We start from the raw sequence: 21,174 nt of genomic DNA, 5'->3' as shown, positions 1-21,174 counted from the left end.
GGCGATCTGGCGGTCAGCAGGCACAGCTGCACTCTGCTGCGGTGGGTGGAGCGCCGGCCGGCCATTAGGATCGTGCGGGGCTACTGCACGATCCCCTACGACGGGGCGATTGTCCTGGCGGGTCTCATCCCACTCCGGTACCAGGCGGAGGTCGAATCCAGCACATACTGGTATTCGCGAGCCCTCCGCCAGGCCGGGGAAGACCCGCCGGGGCCGACGATCGAGGAACACCGGAGCCAGGCCCGACTGGTCGCGGCGGAAAGGTGGCAGAGATCCCTAGCAGAGGGGGCTGCCGCCGGAAGCCGCGCCGTTGGGGCGGTCCTGCCGATGATAGCGGAGTGGAGGGACCGCGGCCACGGCGGCCTGTCGTTCCGGGTCACGCAGGTGCTCTCCGGACACGGGGTGTTCGGGGAGTTCCTGTGCCGGGGGCACAGGGAATGGACCCCCGACTGTTGGCTCTGCGGGACGGCGCGGGACACCGCACAACACACGCTGGCGGAGTGCCCGGTGTTTGCGGTGGCCCGTCACGCCCTGACGGCAGAAATAGGGGAGGACCTCTCGTCGGCAGGCGTCGTGAGACAGATGCTTGCCGGCGAGACAGAATGGACGGCCGTGACCATCTTCTGCGAGGTGGTCATGGCCATCAAGGAGAGGTCCGAGCGGGATCGTGAAAGGTACGATCCCGCTCGGTGAGGTCGCGGACGTGGGACGCGACGACGTCGCCACGATCCGGCGCCGTAAGGGGCGCGGGGGGGCGATGGAGGGTTTCGCTGTTTGCCCCCCCGGCGCGACGGATGCGGGACGGGGTAGTGTAGCGGGAGGGCCCGCGTGCCCTCCCGCCTCCTGGGGAGATTTTACGGGGGGTGTTTCTTGTGGGGGTGGGAGGTGTCGCGGTGTACCCTCCCACCCGGACGAAATGAGCCCGGACCCAGGCCGGACCCGGGGGCGGGCGGGTGGGGACCCCGTTCTCAATCGGGGGCCCCTCTCCGTCCGCCTCTGGGGGGCCGGGTGACTCCGGGCGGAGAGTGGCGTCTCCCTCCCACGCTGGGAGAGGCGCTAGCCCCCGCAGGGTGGGAGCAGCGGAGCCGAAGGTGTCCCCCTGGAGGGTGGCCGGCCACGGCTCAGCGCAGCCCACAGGGGGACGACTCGGCGGGCCGCAGGCGCCCTGTGTGGGCGCCATTGCACGCGGACCCGGGATGTAGCCGGCACCGGAAGCCGGCGGAGCGAAGGACAAGGCCCGACCTTCCTCGCGGGCGGGCGGGGGGTTGCACTTCCCGTAGCCTGTGAGGAGATCGAGGCGCGGGGACTGCAGGCGGTAGGGGCGGGGGGGCCCGGCCGCCGTTGCACGCAGATCCCCCGCGATAGAGCCGGCACCTGGTGCGACCCCTGGTGCCGGCTGGGGGAGTTGTTACTCCCCCGGTGAAGGGCGCTTTCAGCGCACGGCGGGGGAGGCTCCGGAGTTATAGTAATCAGGTCCCGGAGCCTCTGGCATACGCCAGAGGAAGTCGCCGTGGGGTTTTAGTCAATAGGAATCTGACACTCCCCCGCTGCCCTCCGCCACGGGTGGCGGGGGGTCTTATGTAAGATTTCCCCACGAAAAAAAAAAAAAAAAGGTTGGATTCCCGCTTGACGCGTCGAGGAGAGCGGACGTGTTTCGTGGTCGCTCCGTGGTTAGATTTTCAACGCGGTGGATAGCGGCTTAGTTATTCGCGTTTTTTGGTAAAATCATTTTTATTATGTGTTCGGAAGTGCTATTGTGTCGTTTTTTGATTCTCTACTTCCGCTTACTTCCTGTCTTAACAAAAGTCATGTGCACACGCTACTATTTTGTGATTTGTATTAAAGTATTTTTCATCTTTCAATCTCAATTCCTTCGTTCATTCAACCATATTCATAACAGGTTATGGGCCCAGGCAACGTATAATTAAATATATATAAACATATATTTTCTTTTTTTATTCCTCTTTGTTTGAAAGTTTCCAAGCCCACGTGCAATAGTGAAAGATAACCTTCAAACATGGACACTGAAGCCGTAAAGATTACAAAGCTACAAAATGCTCAAAATTGGGCTCAGTGGAAATTTCAAGTCTCGGTTTTGCTCAAAGATAAAGACTCTTGGTCAGTGACTCAAGGTGATGTCGCAAAACCTGAAGTGCCTGAGCAGGATGCTTCTGAACGCCAGCGAGGCGCGTTGTTAGAATGGACTAGAAAGGATAACGCCGCACAACGAATAATCGCAACTACTGTGGCGGATTCGCAACTTGTACATATAATGAATTGCCGTAGTGCCAAGGACATGTGGTCAGCGCTATGCAATCTGTATGAGCAGAAATCAGAGACGTCCATACATATGCTGCAACAAAGATGGTATCAGGTTAAGAAAGACCCTAAGGACAATATGGCCTCTCATATAGCCAAGCTGAAGGACCTTGCTTTTCGTCTGCAGACTCTGGGTGAGCCTATCGCAGACTCCATGATCATGACTAAAATTCTCATGACCTTACCAGCGTCGTATGGCCATTTCATCACTGCTTGGCAATCAACTCCTGCAGGTGAGCGCACTTTAGATAATTTAATAGAAAGACTTATCGCTGAAGAAACTAGAAGTACAGTTCAAGAAAAGGATGTCGATGAGGCCTTTTCAGCCATGAAACTGACGCATAAGTCAAAGAATAAAAATGAGAATGCCCACAATAAGGAGGGCGTTTCTGGTAGAGTTGGTTCCAGTTACTGCCACAAATGTAAAAGGTCTGGGCATTGGACACGAGGACTGCTACTCAAATAAAACTAGACCGAATACAAGGAAAAAGCACTTCTGACAGAGGACCCAAAGGGCAGGCTCTGATAGCACAAGCAACGCTATGCTCAAATGTTGAGTCTGGTCGGGGCACGTGTGTTTGGTATTTGGACTCTGGAGCTACGCACCACATGTCCAATCAAAAACAATGGTTTGTAAATCTCAAGTATTTTGAAGAGCCTCAGCCAGTTTATGTGGGCAAGAAAGATGAGTCTGTTGAGGCTTTAGGGCAGGGAGATATTAACATCCTAGCTTACGATGAACAAGAATGGTGTGAGAAACATTTGTCAGAGGTCCTATATGTTCCTAAAATTAGGCACAATCTGTTCTCGGCAGGGTCTGCACTGGACAAGGGATTACTGCAAATATCAACCTCCGAAGGATGTCACTTTAAGAAGAATGGGACTGTCGTTGCAGTGGGAGTAAGAAGAAGCAAGCTTTGTCAAATGAAATTCAAGGTACTCCCCACCTCTGATAATGTTGAGGGAAACGTAGCGACAGCGAATGATCTCAGTTGTGGCATGAGAGGTTAGCACACCAAAATGTCAATTATGTCAAAAAATATTTGCGGAGTGAAGGCATTGAAACTCGTGCACGGGATTTTTTCTGTGAGGGCTGTGCCCTTGGGAAGTCTCATAGAAAACCTTTTCCTCCGCACAAGGAAAATGATTTTAGACCTCAAAATCCAGGAGAACTCATACACGCAGATCTCTGCGGTCCCTTTCAGGAAGAGTCTATAAACGGGTCACGTTATTTTGTGTTATTTAAGGATGATTTTTCCCATTTCAAAACTGTCTGTTTTATTAGATCCAAGGATGAAACAGCAAATCGAATAAAGGAGTTTCTTGCCTCAACTCACAACCTCTTTGGAAGAAATATAAGAACTCTGCGAACAGACAATGGGTTGGAGTTTGTAAATGAAAGGGTCCAAAAAATGCTAAAGGATCGGGGCATACAACACCAGAGGACAGTAGCATATGCTCCCGAACAAAATGGCTCTGCGGAAAGGGAAAATAGGACGGTTTTGGAGTCCACGAGAGCCATGTTGCATGCTAAGCAACTACCATACAGATTATGGGCCGAAGGGGTGAATACAGCAACTTACCTCCTAAATCGCACAAGTGTGCATCCTCAACACTTGAAGACTCCCTATGAACTGTGGTTTGGGAGAAAATGTAAACCTATTAAGATGTTCGTGTTTGGAACAGTCGCTTATGTCCACGTGCCAAAAGAGAAGCGTCAAAAACTAGACAGCAAGGCGATCAAAGGTGTTCTTGTCGGGTACGGCGACAATATTAAAGGTTACAGAATCTGGTTCCCGGAAACGGATAGGGTTGAAACCAAAAGGGATGTAATCTTCGATGAGTTCGGGAAACAGGAAGGAATTCAGCAAGATGAAGAAGCAACCTTTGACTCCCAACAGTTGTGTCCAGTGGAGACAACCCGTGAGGCCACTTCACATTCGTGTGAGACTTCACACTGCCAACCAGTGGAGGTGTCGCAGCCCGAGCCACAAGCGGAGACATCGGACGGTGACTCGGCTGATGAGAGCCAAGCCATCCCGTCGGCTGTTGATTCTACTGTCGTGGAAGAGCAGGCTGATCAAGCGCACCAGACTCGTCGCGTACTCAGAGATCGACAGACCATCAAGAAGCCGAGCAGATATCAAGACGGACTCGCCCCTGACTGTGTTCTGTTTGCTGAAGTCGAAGAACCCCAAAATTATGAAGAAGCCATCACCGGGCCACATGCTCCCGAGTGGAGAACGGCCATGGATGAGGAAATGAATTCACTGTATAAAAACAATACTTGGACCTTGGTGAACCCTGTGGTCTTGTCCAAACCAGTTCAAAACCGCTGGGTTTTCAAAATTAAAAGAGATCCCAAAGGAAATATTGAAAGGTACAAAGCCAGACTTGTGGCCAAGGGCTACTCACAAACCCATGGCGTGGATTATCACGAAACTTTCAGCCCAGTCGTAAAGTTCGACTCAATAAGGGCCATTTTAGCTTTGGCTGCTGCCAAGGGGATGCGTCTCCAACAATTCGACATTAAAACCGCCTTCCTCAACGGTGAGCTCGAAGAAACCGTTTATATGAGTCAGCCTAAGGGCTATGAAGATGGGTCTAGTGCCCTTTGTAAATTAAACAGAAGCCTTTACGGCCTAAAACAGGCCTCAAGGTGTTGGCACGAGCGGTTTGTGAATTTTCTAAACAAATTCAAACTAAAAGCTACGAAGGCAGATCCCTGCGTTTTTATAGAAGAAACGAATTCGCTAATACTGGCCATTTACATAGATGATGGACTGGTGGCCACATCAGACGACAAGCTTGCCACATCACTGTTAGCTCAGCTGAGAAGTGAGTTTGATGTCACATCCGGTAACCTCAACTCCTTCCTGGGTCTTCAAGTCAAAACGAATCCGGATGGCTCCCTCTTCCTCCATCAGTCAAACTACACCACAAGGATTCTAAAACGTTTCAACATGCACGATGCTAATCCTGTCGCTGTTCCCGTGGACAAACATCAGGAAATGAGCATTTCCGTTCATAACAAGGAGAAGCCTGAGACGACCAACGCCCCGTACAGAGAGGCGGTTGGTTCACTAATGTACCTCGCAATATGTACAAGACCTGACATAGCGTTCGCTTTGAGCACAGTCAGCCAGTACCTGGAGTCACCAGACAAAATACATTGGAACGCGGTCAAAAGAATACTGAAGTACCTGAAAGGAACCATGGAGTACGGTTTGCTTTTTAAACGTGAGACTGATTTAAAGTTAATTTGTTTCAGCGATGCAGATTTCGCCAATGATATACAGACGCGGAGATCTACATCCGGATATGTGTTCAAACTGGGCAGCAGCACAATATCCTGGTGCTCTCAAAAGCAGAGGGTCGTTGCACTCTCAACGACAGAATCTGAGTACATCGCTGCAGCTCAATCCATAAAACAACTCATATGGCTGGATCGTCTAGTCAAGGAATTGATCAAGGAGGAGATTGACAAGCCCAGTCTGTTTCTGGATAACCAGAGTGCGATCAAACTCCTGAAGAACCCCCAATTCCACAAGAGATCCAAGCACATAGACGTGAAGTTCCACTTCGCGAGAGAAAAATATCAGGAGGGCCTGTTCGAACTTCGCTATATATCCACCAAAGACCAAGAAGCAGACATTTTTACGAAGCCCCTACCAAGGGAGCAGTTTAGTTACCTTTGTAATCTGCTAAGCGTAAAGTGCAATGTTTAAGAATAATGTATTATATTGTGATTTAGAAATGCTGATATTATCATTAGAAGTAATAAGGTCCCACTACTTGAGTTCCTTCTAAATGGTTGCACGCTTATATTTTTTTGTCTTTTGTTTCAAATATTGTAATTCCTTTTTTTTATGTATTACTTTTCGTTGCAACGCTCTTGTTAATTGAGGAGTTAATGAAAAGTGGGAGTGTTGGTATGATATTGTATTCCATGTCACTCCTTGTTGTTTTACATAATCTATGTTCATTCTAATAACTAGATGTCGTTTCTCTACTTCCGCTTAAATATTGTGTTAATTTATTGTTGAATAACGAAAACGTGATGTGCGTGTTACGCGGCATTGCGACGTCGTGTTTCCGGTGTACGGGGTGTTAATTATAAACATTGGACATTATTTAAGGATAATTTTCGTAAATTGGGAACGATTCGCAGTGAAATTCCGCGTTTTTTGGAGCCATAGCTCCAAAACTACGCATCTGATCAAAAAATATCGTACAACATAAATAGTAGCGAATTTAATTTCCTACAAAAAAGGTCTTCTAACATTTTGCCATAGCTCGCACCATTTCCGAGATATTTGCAGATTTACCTCAAGGAAAGGGGCGTCACGCACATATTCCGAGATATTTCTTCTTCTTCTTCTTCTTCTTCTGCACAGCTGCGCTGGAAGTGGCATATACAGCTGGGAATAGTGAATACAGCTTAGAATAGTGCAGAGTTACCTCAAAGAAAGGGGCCATAGTGTTTCTTCTTCCTTATAATGTTGGTACGGCTTCGGAACTTTTAAATATCTCGATATATCTCGAAAACTACGCATCTGATCAGAAAATGGCATAGAAAATAAATAGTAGGAAATTTAAATTCCTACACAAAAAGGTCACTTAACATTTTGCCACAGCTCGCACCGTTTCCGATATATTTGCAGATTTACCTCAAGGAAAGGGGAGTCACGCACATATTTCGAGATATTTCTTCTTCTTCTTGTTCTTCTTGGGCGCAACTGCGCGGGTAGTGGCATATACAGCTGGTAATAGTGAATACAGCTTAGAATAGTGCCGAGTTACCTCAAAGAAAGAAGCCACAGTGTTTCATCGTCCTTATAATGTTGGTACGACTTCGGAACTTTTAAATATCTCAATATATCTCGGAAACTACGCATCTGATCAAAAAATCTCATAGAGCATAAATAGTAGGAAATTTAATTTGCTACAGAAAACGTCTCTTAGGATTTTGCCATAGCTCGCACCATTTCCGCGATATTTGCAGATTTACCTCAAGGAAAGGGGCGTCACGCACATATTCCGAGTAACTTCTTCGTCTTCTTGTTCTTCTTCTGCACAGCTGCGCTGGAAGTGGCATATACAGCTGGGAATAGTGACTACAGCTTAGAATAGTGCAGAGTTTCCTCAAAGAAAGGGGCCACAGTGTTGGCGACGACAGCCGCAGATCGGCGTCGCGCATCGCGGGCCCCCGCCGCGGCGGCATCCCCACTCCCGTGCGATTAGACTATAAGTAGGACCGATCGATGCGATGAGCGATGAGATGCCTCGGGGCTTCGGCCCCGAGGGGACCTCCTAGGAGATCCGGACCGGAGCACCAGACCTCTCGACGCCATGTGTTTCCTGGCGAAGAGATCTCTGGCCAACGGGCCGTAGCATTGCACTACGCCACGACCTGGCAGCTCCTGTAGGTCCAGCGGCCGTAGGCGCCTAGCCTCGTCAGACCCGTGGTTGACCCGGGGTGACCAAGCTAGTGCGCGTTCATAATCTCTGCTGGTGCTTCCGCGGGGATTCCGAACGCTAGCCTACACGGCACCGTGTTCTGCCTTTGGCAGCCGATTCCGTACAGCTTCGCGGCGCTACCCAGGCTGGCCAGGATTGGTCGTCGTCTCGTTCACTGCTCGGTTCTACCTCGGCGTACGAGAAGACGAGCCGCGTGAGGCAAACGGGCAACAACTCCACCGCAGCGCGAAACACCGCAGCGCGATTGAATAAAATACCGTCGGCCCAATCGGGTCTTTCCTCTTCCTGACTTCCTCGGCACTCGATAGTGCCTGGGCCCCTTCGCTAGATTGTTCGCGTTCGCGCTCCGCTTGCGCCCGCGCTCCGCGTACACCAGCGTGCGTCCGTACTCATTTAGCTTGTAAGGCGGTAGCGACCGCAGTAGTTTGTAAGAGCGTTAGGCATATGTTCCGCGTAATTTCTGTGACGGACCGGGTTCCGACCGTAGTACGTAAGACCTGTACCCTAGTCTTAAGTAATACGGCTCCACGCGTCTAATCACCAGACGATATTTTGATTGTAGTATCCGAGGCCGGAGACCACCGCCCGGCTTCCAGCGCAGCGAGGCTAGGAACGCCGCCCTGTATCCACGTAGTCCACCAGTAGCTTCAGTATTCTTTGAATAAATTTATATTCTTCTTACATATCACCGCCTCATTATTTACCGACCTGTTCCCTTGCGAACCCTGGCACGGGGAAACCGACCGCGGTGCGCAACGCCGTGCGCACCAAACCGCCCGACCCCGTTACATGTTTCTTCATCCTTATAATGTTGGTGCGGCTTCGGAACTTTTAAATATCTCGATATATCTGGATGCATCTGATCAAAAAATGTTCAGTAGTTCAGTCACATACACGCGCACAGAAGAAATATATATATAAAGATAAGAATGTCATTATTACTATATCTACGTTAGAAATAATGTAATATACTGATTACTTCATACAGATCAATGTACATTTAATAACAATATCATTATTAGTATATCTGCATCAGACGTAATGTAATATACAGATACCTTCCTGCAGATCAATGTACATTTAGTAACAATATCATTATTACTATATCCACATTAGAAATAATGTGTTCTCGGCGAGAATTAGAGTTTTCGGAAAAGGCGTGCATTCCGTCTTTTCAAAGACGTGGGCGTCGAGGAGAAGATGAACGACACAGCTTAGCGGTCACTAATTGTGTATAACTTATAATTTCTACACAATGAGTCGTGAATTAAGCACTACAAAAATCACACTTGTGTTTTAATTTGGAATTACACGATTCACAGACTTCGCGGTGAAAGGCACTGAATTGAAATTAAAAATGCTCTAAACTCGAGTAAAGATAAAGCTCTTGGTCGTTGCTGTCGCTTGATAATCGCTCTCTGAATTGCTTTCGCATTAATGCCGTAACAGTTCGAATTTAGGAGTTTTAATATTGGCGAGCGCTCGGATCGATGGTTAGACAGCGCAGCAGCGATTACTTTTACGTATTTGGTGAAGACGGGATTATCGATCCATGTTACCGACCGAGATATTCGTACGAGTTTGAAGTGCGAAATTCGTACACGTACACACGTTATAAAGAGGCACAAACACCGTGGCCCCTTTCTTTTAAGGTAACTCTGCACTATTCTAAGCTGTATTCACTATTCCGAGCTGTAAATGCCACTTCCAGCGCAGCTGTGCAGAAGAAGAACAACAAAAAGAAGAAATATCTCGGAATATGTGCGTGACGCCCCTTTCCTTGAGGTAAATCTGCAAATATCTAGGAAACGGTGCGAGCTATGCCAAAATGTTAAGAGACCTTTTTTGTAGGAAATTAAATTTCCTACTATTTATGTTCTATGACAATTTTTTATCAGATGCGTAGTTTTGGAACTATGGCTCCAAAACCGCGGAATTTCACTGCAAACCGTTTCCAATTCACGAAAATTATCCTTAAATAATGTCCAATGTTTATAATTAACACCCCGAACACCGGACACACGACGTCGAAATGTCGCGTAACACGCACATCACGTTTTCGTTATTTAACAATAAATTAACACAATATTTAATCAAAAAACGACACAATAGCACTTCCGAACACATAAAAATGATTTTACCTAAAGACGCGAATAACTACGCCGCTATCCACCGCGTTGAAAATCTAACGCGTCGAGCGGGAATCCAACCTTTTTTTTTTTCGTGGGGAAATCTTACATAAGACCCTCCGCCACCAGTGGGGGAGGGCAGCGGGGAAGTGTCAGATTCCTACTGACTAAAACCCCACGGCGATCTCCTCTGGCGTGTGGCAGAGGCTCCGGGACCTGATTACTATAACTCCGGAGCCTCCCCGCCGTGCGCTGAAAGCGCCCAGGGGTCGCACCCGGTGCCGACTCCGGCGCGGGGGAACTCCGTGCAATGGCGGCCGGGCCCCCCAGCCCGTACCGCCGGCAGTCCCCGCGCCTCGATCTCCTCACAGGCTACGGGGAGGAGCAACCCCCCGCCCGCCCGCGAGGAATGTCGGGCGCTGTCCTTCGCTCCGCCGGGTTCCGGTGCCGGCTACACCCCGGGTCCGCGTGCAATGGCGCCCAGACAGGGCGCCTGCGGCCCGCCGAGTCGTCCCCCTGTGGGCTGCGGTGAGCCGTGGCCGGCCACCCTCCAGGGGTACTCCCTCGGCTCCGCTGCACCACCCCCTGCGGGGGCCAGCGCCACTCCTAGCGTGGGAGGGATACGCCACTCTACGCCCGGAGTCACCCGGCCCCCCAGAGGCGGACGGTGAGGGGCCCCCGACTGAGAACGGCGTCCGCACCCGCCCGCCCCCGGGTCCGACCGGGGTCCGGACTCATTTCGTCCGGAGCGGGAGGGTACACCGCGACCCCTCTCACCCCCACAAGAAACATCCCCCGTAAAATCTCCCCAGGAGGCGGAAGGGCGCGCGGGCCCTCCCGCTACACTTCCCCGTCCCGCATCCGTCGCGCCGGGGAGGCAAATAGCGAAAGCCGCCATCGCCCCGCCCCCCCGCACCCCTTATGGCGGCGGATCCCTGCGACGTCGTCGCGTCCCACGACCGCGACCTCTCCTTGAGGGCCATGACCTCCTCGCAGAAGGTGGTCACGGCCCTCCATTCTGTCTCGCCGGCAAGCATCTGTCTCACGACGCCTACCGGCGAGAGATCCTCCCCTATTTCTGCCGTCAGGGCGTGCCGGGCCACCGCAAACACCGGGCACTCCGCCAGCGTGTGCTGTGCGGCGTCCTGCGCCGCCCCGCAGAGCCACCAGTGGGGAGTCCATTCCCTGTTCCTCCGGCAAAGGAACTCCCCGAACACCCCGTGTCCGGAGAGCACCTGCGTGACCCGGAAAGACAGGGCGCCGTGGCCGCGGTCCCTCCACTCCGCTATCATCGGCAGGACCGCCCCGACGGCGCGGGTTCCAGCGTAAGCCCCCTCTGTTAGGGACCTCTGCCACCTTTCCGCCGCGACCAGTCGGGCCTGGGTCCGGTGTTCCTCGACCGTCGGCCCCGGCGGGTCCTCCCCGGCCTGGCGGAGGGCTCGCGAATACCAGTATGTACTGGATTCGATCTCCGCCTGGTACCGGAGTGGGATGAGACCAGCCAGGACCATCGCCCTCTCGTAGGAGATCGTGCAGTAGCCCCGCACGATCCTGATGGCCAGCCGGCGCTCCACCCTCCGCAGCAGAGTGCAGCTGTGCCTGCTGACCGCCAGATCGCCGGCCCATATCGAAGCCGCGTATAGGGCTATGGACCGGACGATTCCCACGTATAGGCGGCGAACCCTCACTCTCGGCCCCCCGAGGTTGGGCAACAGGCGGCCAAGATTGGTCGCCACCTGTGCCAATCGGGGAGCCAGGCGGTCGAAGTGAACATGGAACCGCCAGTGGCTGTCGAGATACAGACCGAGGTACCGAAGACCCCTGCCGATCACGATCCGGCACCCGTCGACCTCGAGCCAGAGCTGGGCCGGAGGGGCTACCCCACGCCGAGGCTCGAAGAACCACATGGCCTCGGTCTTGTGAGGAGCCAGCGCCAGACCCAGTGCCCGGATCGCTGCTCGCACGATGGCGACCCCCACCTCGGCACGGCGGTAGGTCCTCAACCAGTCCCGCACGGTGGCCAGCAGGTACTAGTCATCTGCGAATACCGTGGCCTACACCCCGGGCGGGAGGATCACCCGCAGCGCCGCGTTGTACCCCACGTTCCATAAGGGGGGGCCCAGTTTGGACCCCTGGGGCACTCCGCAGTCGACATCCCTCCAGTGCAGCGTACTGTCCCGGCCCGTGTACAGTATCCACCTGCCATCCAGGAAAGCCCTGATGATCCTCTGCAGAAACGAGGGGACGTTGTGGTGAATCACCGCCCCCCGTATCGTCCCATGGGACAAGGTGTTGAACGCGTTTGTAACGTCCAAGGAGACGCCCAGCTGCACCCCACCCCGGGACGTGGCCGACTCGGCGAGGGTGCGCACCCGCTGGATAGCGTCGATGGTGCTGCGACCCTCGCGAAACCCGAACTGGATGTCGGCCAGATCGGGGCCAACGCTCGACAGGTGGTGAACGAGGCGGTTTGCGATGACACGCTCGAAGAGCTTTCCCACCTCGTCCAACAGCACAATGGGCCGGTACGCAGAGGGAGAATCTGCGGTCTGTCCGTCCTTTCGGAGGAGGACCAGCGGCTCTTCCTTCCAAATCGAGGGGAACACCCCCTGCTCCAAAGTGGCGCTGAAGAGGCGGCACAGCCTCGGACCTAGGATGCCGGACGAGATAACCCAGGCGCGGCCGGGGATGTCGTCCGGGCCCGGGGCAGTGTCCTTGGCCCCGAGCCTTCTGACGGCATCGTCCAGCTGCTCCTCTGTGACCCCCAGGTCGGCGGACCAGGCGACGGGCTCCGCCGGCCCTTGCTGGTGGCGCCCGTGCGACATTCCCCCGCAACGGGGGAAGAGGGTGTCTATTACCCGCGTCAGCAGCTGGGGGTCCAGGCTCTCCGAGACCGGGGGCGCCCGTGCGCAGTGCTTGCCCATGACCATCCGGTAAGGGCGCATCGACGGGTACTCATCCAGAGAGCCCTGGAGCTCCTCCCACGCCCGCGATTTCGCGTCCCTGATGGCCTGCCTCAGGGCTACCACGAAGACCTGGTATGTGCCCCTCAGTAGATCCACCCCCGCCGGGTCGCGGACTCGAGCACTTCGGGCGCGCTGCCACTGGCGCCGGGCGTGCTGACACTCGGAACGGAGATCCGCAATGTCGCCCGACCACCAGTACACCGCTCTACGGGGGGGGGGGGCGGTAGGCGCGGGGCCCGGGGCAGGGCGGTGTCGCATATTGCGGTCATCGCCTCCCGGAACCACTTGGCCTCCCCCTCAACGTCCACGACCAGCCCGGCCGGAAGAGCTGGCCAGGCCACGGCAAGGGCTGCGGCCATCAGCATGTCCTTGTCCAGCCTCCTTAGCACCCAGTGACGCAGTGGCGGGCCACGCGCCGGCCGTGGGGCGGCGGGGAGGCAGTAGCCGTAGGTGATGTATAGATGATCACTCAGCGTCTCCCTCGCCGCCACCCTCCAATTTTGCACCATGCGCCCGGCCACAGGGGACGCCCAGCCCAGATCCACAATGGATTCCACCTGAGCCCGAACGCAGGTGCTGGCGGAGCCTCTGTTCAGGAGCAGGAGCCCCGCGCCAGCCGCCCAGAGGAGTACCGCCCCTCCTCTCGCGTCGGTCCTCGGGGACCCCCAGGCTTCGGCCTTGGAGTTGAAACCTCCGAGGACCAACGTCGGCCGGGTGTGGGAGCTAACCACAACGCTCCCCACCCGGTCCAGCAATTCCTCGAACCGCTCCAGGGACCAGCTGGGCGGCGCGTACACGCCCATCACTGCTACGCCCCCACCAGTCAACGGCCACGAAACCCCGCCCCCGTGCTAAGACATCGGCGGGCGGGGGGACGTGCTGACCCCCCAGGACGATGGCGACGGAGCCCGCCGTGTCGCCGAACCAGTTGGGTCGGTCCAGTACGCGGTACGGCTCCGACACCACCGCAACCTCAATCTGCCACTCGGCCAGGGTTTGTAGCAAAAGGTCCTGCGCCCCGGCCAAGTGGTTGATGTTGGCCTACAGGAAAGGACCCTTAGGCCCCATTGCGCACCGGCTCCACCGCTGCCTCCACAGCTGCTCCTGCGTTGCTGGGGCCGGCTACTCCAGTGGGCGATGCCGACGGGGACTGCTTCGCGCTCGTCTTTTTGGCGGACTTCTTCCGCCCTTTCTTCGCGGAGACCGACGGGCATCCTCTGGTCCCCATCCTGTGGCCCGCGGGCCGCCGTGAATCGGTGCACAGGGGGCACCGCGGCGGGGCCGTACAGCCACTGGCTCAATGGTCCAGATCGCCACAGTTGAAGCAACGATCCGAACGATCGACCCCGCAGGGACACGGCTGCCAGACATGTCCAGTCTCCAGGCAGCGGTAGCACTGCAGGGGGCGAGCCGCCAGGGCCTCGACCCGTGCTGAGAACCAGCCGACCCTCAGCCTCCCCGCGTCGACGACCTTGTTGGCTGCGGTGAGGGGGCACCTCACCCAGACCTTTCCCAGGCCACGTGGTGGGGCGCGAATCGGGGAGGTAGCGGCTGCTACCTCCCCCCGGGTGACCGAATCGTTGAGCCCGATGAGGCGGATCTCGCCCATTTTAACTGGGCACGTCACCCTTACCTCATCGGACCCGCGGAACACATTTTGGAGGAGGGTAGCCAGGGCCGCCGCCTTTGCCGTCCTCTCCGACGTCGACCTCCTACCTGGCCCTGATCATGGCCTCACAGCAGGTGGTCGTCGCCCCGGGCGCGACCGTTAGCGTGACCGCCGAGGTTTTGGGGGGGCGGGCGAGGCGGGACTACTTTGTGGCCTCCTTTGTCGCCTTGCCCCCCGCGGTTCCCTCCTTTCGTGCGGCCGGGGGATGGTCGTCCCGGCCGTCGCACAGTGGGACAAAACGGCTTTTGGCGATCAAAATTCTGTAACTTCGCTTCTATTGGAAATATTTTAATGAAATTTTGGGAAGTTTTTGCCTACATTATGATGCTTAAGTTGTATTAATATAAATAATATTGAACTACAGGGTGTCAAGATATTCACGTATAAACTGAAGCGCGTTCAATATCCTTCACTTGTTAGACATATTTTATGTTATTTAACAAAAATTTGGCTTAAAAATGTTAATAACTGTAAGAGAAATGGATATAATAATTAAAAAATGACAAGACATGTGTTTTTATAATATATTTATTTATATTTCTTATGATCTATACCACAGCGATGTATCAAGTTCCATCCACGTCCAATGTAGGTAGACCAGTGAAAAGTTTGGAGGATTGTTCAGAAGTGACCAGAAGACAGAAATTAAGAGAACATAATCAAAATATGTCTACTGATTTGATTAACCAAGGGCTGTGTCAACGATACAAATCAGAACGACAATACGAAAAGGCATCCATTGTTGAAGCTGTCGACGAAGTTGGTCCAGATCTTCTTAATGAAATGAAGAACACGATTCGGACTGCAAACCACGCACCACGAAAATTTACAGCGGAAGAAGCATTATCTTTGTTTTTTGGATCTAGGACTTTCCAAGATAAGTATACTGTGCTTCGAAACGAGTTGAAGAAGAGGAATCACAACGCATTACCGAGTTATAACGAAATTATTCAAGCCAGAAGCAAATGCTTGCCCGAAATTGACGAAGTTACTAGCGTTTCTGCTAAAGTATCGCTTCAAAAGTTACTCGATTCTACAGTCAATGGAATTATACAATTAAAAACTGAGAGTGAAATTGAAGCCTTAAATGACACCAACCTACTTTTAACGAGCAAATGGGGATGTGATGGTTCATCAGGTCAAAGCGAATATAAGCAAAAGTTAGGTGATAATGTCAATTCAATCGTGACGGACAGTAATATGTTTATGGTATCTATGGTACCCCTTCGATTGCAATGCACCGAAACGAAGGAATTGATTAAGACAGAAGTTGAATGTATGAGAAATGAAATTAATTCATTATCGCCTACGAAACGCGTAGTTCACGGAAGAGAAGTAATAGATCAATTTATATACAGTCGTCTGTATGTAGTAAATCGATCATTTCTGCGGGGTAGATTTTCGCTGCATCTTTTTTCCCTCTAACCCTTCGGAACGATGAGATGTACGGGTCCGAAGATACAAGTAACATCGTCATCAGATCCTGATTCTGTTCTTTCCGGGAAATTTTTCGGGTGTTGTGATACCTGTAATATTAAGAATATATATACATATTCATATATATATATGCAGTTACAGTTAAATAATAAATATATTATATACATATTCGAACAAAATGAAAATATTGGTTTGACCTATAATACTTGTAGTCCTTATTTTTAGCTTCCTGTGCCTCCTCTGACAGCTCTCCGATTGGCATTATATGGTGTAATATAATATTTTTCCCGTGTCTTAACACTTTATGTACCGTTGCTGTTAATCTTCTCCATGGGTACTTCTCAGTCATTAGCTGCTCTGTTTCTGCAGCATATACCCCAAATTTGTTAGCGTCCACAGACGCATCACACGATAGAACATTCAATATTGTTTTAAATCTTTCTAAAATTCCAACATCTATTCCAGTGATTGCTGACGTCATGCATGGATATTCAAAAAATCTCCGTGCGGTATTTCCATCGTTACTGCTTCCAAATCCTTGCTTGGGTGTATCGATAATTAATCCCAGTTCATTTCTGAATTTCATTTGAACTTGTAATTTTGCCTCTTGCCTCTTCTGTTTGTTTTCGGGATTATTCCTAATTCCTTCGCCCTTGAAGCTCAAGTCGTAACTTAGGTGCAAAACAAATTCCATGAATCGAATTCTTGCATGTAACGGTGAAAGGCCATATTCATAGTTTTCTTGCACATCTTCCCCGCTCGCGGTACCAAAATCTTTCGGGTTCTTTTGGCAGATAATACACGTGGAACTTGATATCGTGTCTGTTAAATATTGCGCAACTTTTCCGTCTAGCATTGTCAAATGCAGTTTATGAAACACTAACACTTCTCTTCCGTGAACTACGCATTTCGTAGGCGATAATGAATTAATTTCATTTCTCATACATTCAACTTCTGTCTTAATCAATTCCTTCGTTTCTTTCAAATACTGAAATTTAACGGGTCTGCAAAAGTGTGCAGATGAGGGCCGAGGATTTTTCCACAGCAGACTATCAGTATCGGTACATTGCAATCGAAGGGGTACCATAGATACCATAAACATATTACTGTCCGTCACGATTGAATTGACATTATCACCTAACTTTTGCTTATATTCGCTTTGACCTGATGAACCATCACATCCCCATTTGCTCGTTAAAAGTAGGTTGGTGTCATTTAAGGCTTCAATTTCACTCTCAGTTTTTAATTGTATAATTCCATTGACTGTAGAATCGAGTAACTTTTGAAGCGATACTTTAGCAGAAACGCTAGTAACTTCGTCAATTTCGGGCAAGCATTTGCTTCTGGCTTGAATAATTTCGTTATAACTCGGTAATGCGTTGTGATTCCTCTTCTTCAACTCGTTTCGAAGCACAGTATACTTATCTTTGGAAAGTCCTAGATCCAAAAACAAAGATAATGCTTCTTCCGCTGTAAATTTTCGTGGTGCGTGGTTTGCAGTCCGAATCGTGTTCTTCATTTCATTAAGAAGATCGGGACCAACTTCGTCGACAGCTTCAACAATGGATGCCTTTTCGTATTGTCGATCTGATTTGTATCGTTGGCACAGCCCCTGGTTAATCAAATCAGTAGACATATTTTGATTATGTTCTCTTAATTTCCGTCTTCTGGTCACTTCTGAACAATCCTCCAAACTTTTCACTGGTCTACCTACATTGGACGTGGATGGAACTTGATACATCGCGGTGGCACCTGCTTCTTCAATTCTTAAAATCAGGCGGCTACTTAGCCATAACTGATTCCGCTCTTCGAATCTTGCTGCCATCCTACAAGCACTGTTCCACTTTTGTTTGAAGAGTCTGGAATAATGTCGGATCGGTGCCCTGTCAATAATTTCTACATTGTACGTCCTTGCAATATGTAATGATAAATTTTCACAATTGTCGAAACGGTTTTCCCGAATTGTTTGGTATAGATCGCGATGTGAAATTTCCATGCTGATGTTTCACTCACTGAACACTTATTAAATCTATTTTTCTTTTTCCTGCGTATCGGTTTAAGTACCCTTCATTTACGGGAAATGACGGGGGTGAGGCTCGAGGATTGGTTGACGATGAATTTTCAAAAGTCGCGGTGGAGTAAGAAGGTCGTTTTCGATTATTAAACAAAAATGTCTGGTGGAAATGAAGGTAAAGAACCCGCCCCATAATCACTGATCACCCCCAGGTACCGAGCGTACCCTCAGGTGAACTACTTGAGGCATTCCGCGTGCAGGTAAGAACTTTATGAACCCTTTGTTCTCACTAAAAGATGGTAAACATATTGTTTCGTGAATGAAAAGATATAATCCGAAAAAAGGGCAAGGGCTTAAATCTACGAAAACGTTTATAGAAGGTAATTGATGGCCGACAAGTCGAAATAATTATTATTGCCGTAGAGCAGTTTCGACTGTCTTAGAATATTGAAAGTTTGCTTACAACAATAAAATAAATTAGGTTGGTTTATGATATGGTAATTGTGCACAACTGGTACTTAATAGGTTAGCTGGTAGATGCTTGAAGATTATCGCGATCGTTAAATTATAATCACTGTACAGGGGATAGAAAAGTTAATATTGGCCTATTGACTATTTGACTGTGGGATTTAGTTTCGAAAATTTTTAACGGGATATGTAATAAAAATCAGGCAATGACAAGTATACACGTCGAATGCAAGGCAAATACTCCTATCATAATTTTTACGAAAAAGTTAAAGAAAAACAAGAAAGGATCACATTTGTATTGATCAGTGAACACTTTTATTGAACCGAAATAAAGTTTTGGATAACAAATATACACGTTGCAATAATTAATAATAATAGTTAATAAGGCAGTTAACTGGTTAATAATCGTATCTGTTACTGCTTTTCCATCCTCGTGCGCAGCGGCCGAGATGGGTGTAATTTCATTGAATCGACATTTTCTTGAAAAGGTGCAAACATGTGCAACCAATTTTTTCAGATTCTAATAGAGGAAGGTTCACTCTTTCCTGTAGTAATAATTAAACACGTCGCAAGTTGTAGCATTTTTTTAAAATCAAACTCAAAGTTGAGATTTTAGTTAGATGTAGGTACTTCGTTTCAATCAGATCCTATTATTTATAACTAATCGTTATATTGAACACTTTTATTGAACCGAAATAAAGTTTTGGATAAGAAATATACACGTTGCAATAATTAATAATAATAGTTAATAAGGCAGTTAACTGGTTAATAATCGTATCTGTTACTGCTTTTCCATCCTCGTGCGCAGCGGCCGAGATGGGTGTAATTTCATTCAATCGACATTTTCTTGAAAAGGTGCAAACATGTGCAACCAATTTTTTCAGATTCTAATAGAGGAAGGTTCACTCTTTCCTGTAGTAATAATTAAACACGTCGCAAGTTGTAGCATTTTTTTAAAATCAAACTCAAAGTTGAGATTTTAGTTAGATGTAGGTACTTCGTTTCAATCAGATCCTATTATTTATAACTAATCGTTATATTGAACACTTTTATTGAACCGAAATAAAGTTTTGGATAAGAAATATACACGTTGCAATAATTAATAATAATAGTTAATAAGGCAGTTAACTGGTTAATAATCGTATCTGTTACTGCTTTACCATCCTCGTGCGCAGCGGCCGAGATGGGTGTAATTTCATTCAATCGACATTTTCTTGAAAAGGTGCAAACATGTGCAACCAATTTTTTCAGATTCTAATAGAGGAAGGTTCACTCTTTCCTGTAGTAATAATTAAACACGTCGCAAGTTGTAGCATTTTTTTAAAATCAAACTCAAAGTTGAGATTTTAGTTAAATGTACTTCGTATCAATCAGATCCTATTATTTAAAAAGTTGTTAACATTTTAACTTACTTTATGCACTGAATAGAATCTATACTATCCTAGTAAACTTTATCATTCATTTGAATTGTATCTTTCCGAGTAAAATTCATTAGAATCGTACATTGAAGTTACGGGTAATATTATCAGCGTTTCGTCTTGACGAATTTCTACTGACTTTGAGTGCGAACCACGGCAAAACGGAAGCAAATATGAAAAAACGAATTATACTACGTTAAACTACAGTTTATTCTCTATCGATGTATGTAATTAGTTTTTCAATTTTCGATTTCACGAAAATCGAATTTTGATCGCCAAAAGCCGTTTTGTCCCACTGTGCGTCGTCCTCCTCCCCGTCTTCTTCGCCGGTCGCGGAGGGGGGGCATCTCCACAGCCTTCTTCTTCGCCGCCTCTGTCTTCTTGGCTTTGCGGCCTACCACCTTCGACCACGCCTCTGTCTCCTAGCGGTGGTCCTCCTGGATTTTTGCCATCCTGTCGGCAACGAACGAGCCGGAGGAGGCCGTGGGGCGGGAAGGCGCGCGAGACCCAGCCGCCCCCGAACCCTTTTTCTAGGGCTGCGGAGTACCCCCGGATGTCGTGGGATCCCCGCGCTGTTGCCTCTGCCCCTTCCCCTGCCGTCCAGAGGTGGCAGGAGGGGGGCACCCGACGGCGCCCGCCTGGGGGCGGGGCCGAGCCCGCTCGCCGACGAGATCCCGCCGGAGGTCGGCCACGCTCCGCGCGACGAGGGCAGCGATGCCATCCATGAGCGCGGCCGTCCCCGACGCCCCGGCCCCCCCCGCCTTGGCGGCCGTGGCTTCGTGCTCGGTGAGGTCGTCCACGGCCCGCCCCTCTGCAGTCGCGGCAGGCGACGGTGAACGCACCGGGGCGGGGTCCTCCGTCTCCTCCAACGTGGTAGCCCTCCGACAGCTCCTCTTCGGCCGGGCCTCCTGCTCCAGCGGGGACGCCGGCCGCGACACCTTCCTGGTGCCAGGGGCGGCCGGGGCTTCTACCGCCGGGGGCCTCTCGCGCAGAGCTTCCAGTTCCCGCCGCAGTGTCGCAATCTCCTCCCCTTGTGACGCTATTTTGGCGTCGCGGGGCTGCAATTGGGCCCTGAGCTCCTCCGTTTCGTGGTCGTCGCGGTGTCGCACGGCCCTCAGCCCCAGCTCGTTTACGACCGTCTCCACTTCGCGGGATGCCTCCCTGAGGGCACGGACAAACGTGCCCTTCAGGTTTTTGGAGCACCCCGCAACCTTCTCAACCTTTACGGCGCCCTCCATGGCGCGCGCCACAAGGCCTGGCGAGGGGAGGTGGC

At 50.6% G+C, this 21,174-nt stretch overlaps 1 protein-coding gene across 1 annotated transcript; it reads left to right on the top strand.

The window, feature by feature from the left end:
- Positions 1-2,017: 2,017 nt before the first annotated feature.
- On the top strand, positions 2,018-2,785 carry LOC123989134. The gene has a single exon (XM_046289812.1). The coding sequence runs from the start codon at positions 2,018-2,020 to the stop codon at positions 2,783-2,785; it is 768 nt and encodes a 255-aa protein (XP_046145768.1).
- Positions 2,786-21,174: the final 18,389 nt, after the last annotated feature.

Source organism: Osmia bicornis, unplaced genomic scaffold, assembly GCF_907164935.1.
Source record: "Osmia bicornis bicornis unplaced genomic scaffold, iOsmBic2.1, whole genome shotgun sequence".
NCBI lineage: Eukaryota > Metazoa > Arthropoda > Insecta > Hymenoptera > Megachilidae > Osmia > Osmia bicornis.
The sequence above is the reverse complement of the archived record's forward strand: the minus strand, read 5'-3'. Positions and strand labels throughout refer to the sequence as shown.